The 3,673-nt window shown below is 41.7% G+C and overlaps 1 protein-coding gene across 1 annotated transcript; it reads right to left on the bottom strand.

Annotated features, from left to right (window-relative positions):
* Window positions 1-931: 931 nt before the first annotated feature.
* LOC104952874 (voltage-dependent T-type calcium channel subunit alpha-1G-like) lies at window positions 932-2,419 on the bottom strand (the record flags this gene model as incomplete). Its single annotated transcript, XM_010779784.1, has 2 exons — window positions 2,304-2,419; window positions 932-1,386 (listed from the first exon to the last, which is right to left on the bottom strand). Coding segments are annotated over exons 1-2 (515 nt in total), but the record flags the coding sequence as incomplete, so codon positions are not given.
* Between the last annotated feature and the right edge of the window lie 1,254 nt (window positions 2,420-3,673).

Here is a 3,673-nt window from a genome sequence, read left to right on the forward strand (position 1 = left end):
GAGACATGAAGAAGAGGAGACATGGAGAAGAGGGGACACAGTGTTGATGTAGAAGGAGACCTGAAGAAGAGGGGACACATGTGATGTAGAAGAGACATGGAGAAGAGGGGACACATGTTGATGTAGAAGAGACATGAAGAAGAGGGGACACATGTTGATGGAGAAGAGACATGAAGAAGAGGGGACACATTTTGATGTAGAGGAGACATGAAGAAGAGGATTTTGCATAATATGTGACCTTTAACCTCTGTCGAATATTGTCGATGTATACAAAAGAACTGAAGGAGAATTGAGATAAATCACCAAACATGTTTCAGCAATCAAGACAATGACAAAAAGCTAATGTTGGGCTATAAAGGAACTACAGCACGGTCACATGACTTCACGTCACCACCGCTAAGCTAAAGGAGGCTAATGTTGGGCTATAAAGGAACTACAGCACGGTCACATGACTTCACCACCGCTAAGCTAAAGGTGGCTAATGTTGGGCTATAAAGGAACTACAGCACGGTCACATGACTTCACGTCACCACCGCTAAGCTAAAGGCGGCTAATGTTGGTCTATAAAGGAACTCATTGTTTGTTTTTTGGGATTAAGTCTAAAATAAATGCAATTTAAATGTACTGCATGATGCTATAAAGTCACACACAACTTCAAGTCTTCATTAAAAACTCACCTGTTCACCGTGGCCTTTGACCCCTAACCCTTTGACCAATCACAGCCCCCTGCTTCCACTCCTACTGCTATTTCTTTAATTTGTAGTTCATTATTTGCCCTTCTTGTTTGTTTATTTGTTTGTTTGTTCAGACCATGTAAAGCGGCCTTGGGTCCCTTGAAAGGCGCAATGCAAATTAAATATTAAATATTTTATTATTATAATAATTATTATTATATCATAACAAAACACCAGAAAAACATAAAGTAAAATACCAAATAAAGAGATTCCTCACCTCCAGCGGGGGCTCCAGACATGAAGGTGAATCTGCTCTGATGTTCACAGAGTCTCTGGGTATATCAGGCGACTCCATGTCACCTCCTCCTCCTCCTCCTCCTCCTCCTCCTCCCTCTCCTCCTCCTCCTCCAGACCTCCAGGGGGACCCCCCAGCGCTGCTCCTGTCCATGCCCAGGATCAGAGGGTTGTGTTGGGGGGACCTCCCCTCCATGTTGCCCCCCATCAGCTGCCTCTCCAGCTCTAGCTCCGCCTCCAGCTCCGCCTCCTCCTTGGCCTCCTTGTTGCTCTCCTCCAGGTGCTTCATCAGGACGGCGATGACCACGTTAACGAGGACGAACTGAGCGGTGAGCACGAAGGAGACGAAGTAGATGGGAGAAACGACGGTGTTGTAGCAGGTGGTTATGGAGTCCTGCCCGCAGTCCCTCAACGTGTCCTGGAACCACACGGAAACATCATCACATTTATCAGAGGGAAATCAAGTGACTTTTCTGTTCGATTTTGACCTTTTTCTGAGAATTTGACTTTTCTTCTGAGAATTCTGACTTTTCTGAGAATGTTGACTTTTTTACCAGAATTTGACTTTTCTTCTGAGAATCCAGACTTTTCTCAGAATGTTTACTTTTTTCTGAGAATTTGACTTTTTTACTGAGAATCCAGACTTTTCTCAGAATGTTGACTTTTTTCTCAGAATTTGACTTTTCTTCTGAGAATTCTGACTTTTCTGAGAATTTGATTGTTTTCTGAGAATTTTGACTTTTTTACTGAGAATCCATACTTTTTTCTCAGAATTTGACTTTTTTCTGAGAATTTGACTTTTTTCTGAGAATTTGACTTTTTTCTCAGAATTTGACTTTTTTACTGAGAATCCCGACTTTTCTCAGAATGTTTACTTTTTTTCTCAGAATTTGACTTTTCTTCTGAGAATTCTGACTTTTCTGAGAATTTGATTGTTTTCTGACTTTTCTCAGAATGTTGACTTTTTTTTACCAGTATTTGACATTTCTTTTGAGAATTCTGACTTTTCTTAGAATTTGAATTGTTTTCTCAAAATTTGACTTTTTTCCTGAGAATCCAGACTTTTCTCAGAATTTGACTTTTCTTCTAAGAATTCTGACTTTTCTGAGAATTTGATTGTTTTCTCAGTATCTGACTTTTTTTCTGAAAATTTGCAAGTTTTTCAGAATTTTGACTTTTCTCATATTTTTCTGAGAATTTCACTCTTTCCTCAGAAATGTGACTTTTTCCTCAGAATTGTGACTTATTTCTTCAAAATGTGACTCTCACAATTTTTTCTCTCTTTGAAAAATAGTTTCTAATCTCATGTTTATCTTCACCATCAGTTAGTCTTACCTTCATTATGCCGTTCCAGTTGTCTCCAGTTGAAACTCTGAAGAGCAGCAGGAAAGCCATCCCAAAGTTTTTGAAAGTAGCGTAGCGTCCGAGACCTTCACATGGATGTAGCTCATCACAAACTGTGGAGAGGAGGAAGAGGAGGAGAAGGAGGAGTGAGGAGGGGATGAAGAAGAGGGGGAGGAATGAAGATAAAGAGAGTTGAAACAACAACTTTGCAGTTAAATGTTATTTAGCTAAACGAGAGAAATCAATATGGCTTTTCAACAAAGCAATTACCATCACATGGATTAAAGCCACGGAGGCATATCGTTAAATACTGAATGCAAGTGTGAGCGTTATGCATGTGTGTGTGTTCATGTGTGTTCATGTGTGTGTTCATGTGTGTGTTCTAGGGGTTTCACCAACTAATCGACTACCTTTACCACTAGTCGGCGCTGTAGGCCCTAGTCGACTAGTCGTGAAAAAAATTGAGGTAAACGAGGTGCTGCAAAATGCTCCAAAACACGTCCGACATTCTTATGTATGGCAGTACTTCAACGAAGATGTAACCAACTCCACAGTGAAGTGTCAGTTGTGTACAGCTGTACTGAAGTACAATACAAATGCATCTGCTATGCGCAACCATCTAAAGATGAAACACCCGCTGCCGACAGCTAGCACTAGCAGTAATGCTAGCACCAGTGAGCAACGGACCGGCGTCAGCACTGAACTGAGGCAAACGAACAGCAAGAAAACACGGGTCAACAGTGATGCGGATGATGAGCTACGGGATTACTGCCAGCGGACACCGCATATCCCCACAATGGATAATCCACTGGAGTGGTGGGCAGAAAACGTGCACCGCTTCCACCGCTTTCGAGGAGCTACCTGGCTATTCCAGCCACAAGCACCCCGAGTGAGAGGGTTTTTTCCCTGGCAGGCAACACTGTCACCCGAAAGCGGTCAAGCCTCCTTCCCTCACATGTCGATGCGTTGGTGTTCAAACCAAAAATATGGAAAGGTGGACGTTATCGTGGAGGACAGCGAATAAAGTGTTGCGCAATGCGCTGTTGCGCACTGGATTTACGTGGCATTTATGTAAACAAGAGTTTTTTGCTGTCGATTTTGGTGAGTCCATTTACTGTTTGTTATTTACTCAGCCATGTAACACAAATTAAAATGCAGTGTTTAATGTTACTGTATGAGTTCCAATAGAAAATACAGTTGTAAACCTCTCTTTGTGTGTCTTTATTATGACGCAACGACTAGTCGATTAGTCGACTACTATTTTGAAAAACTAGTCGACTAGTAAATATTGGTAGTTGTGAAACCCCTAGGACAGGTGTCTTTTATACTGATAACGAGTTCAAACAGGTGCCATTAATACA

This window comes from Notothenia coriiceps, unplaced genomic scaffold, assembly GCF_000735185.1.
Source record: "Notothenia coriiceps isolate Sejong01 unplaced genomic scaffold, NC01 NC01_scaffold00020686, whole genome shotgun sequence".
NCBI lineage: Eukaryota > Metazoa > Chordata > Actinopteri > Perciformes > Nototheniidae > Notothenia > Notothenia coriiceps.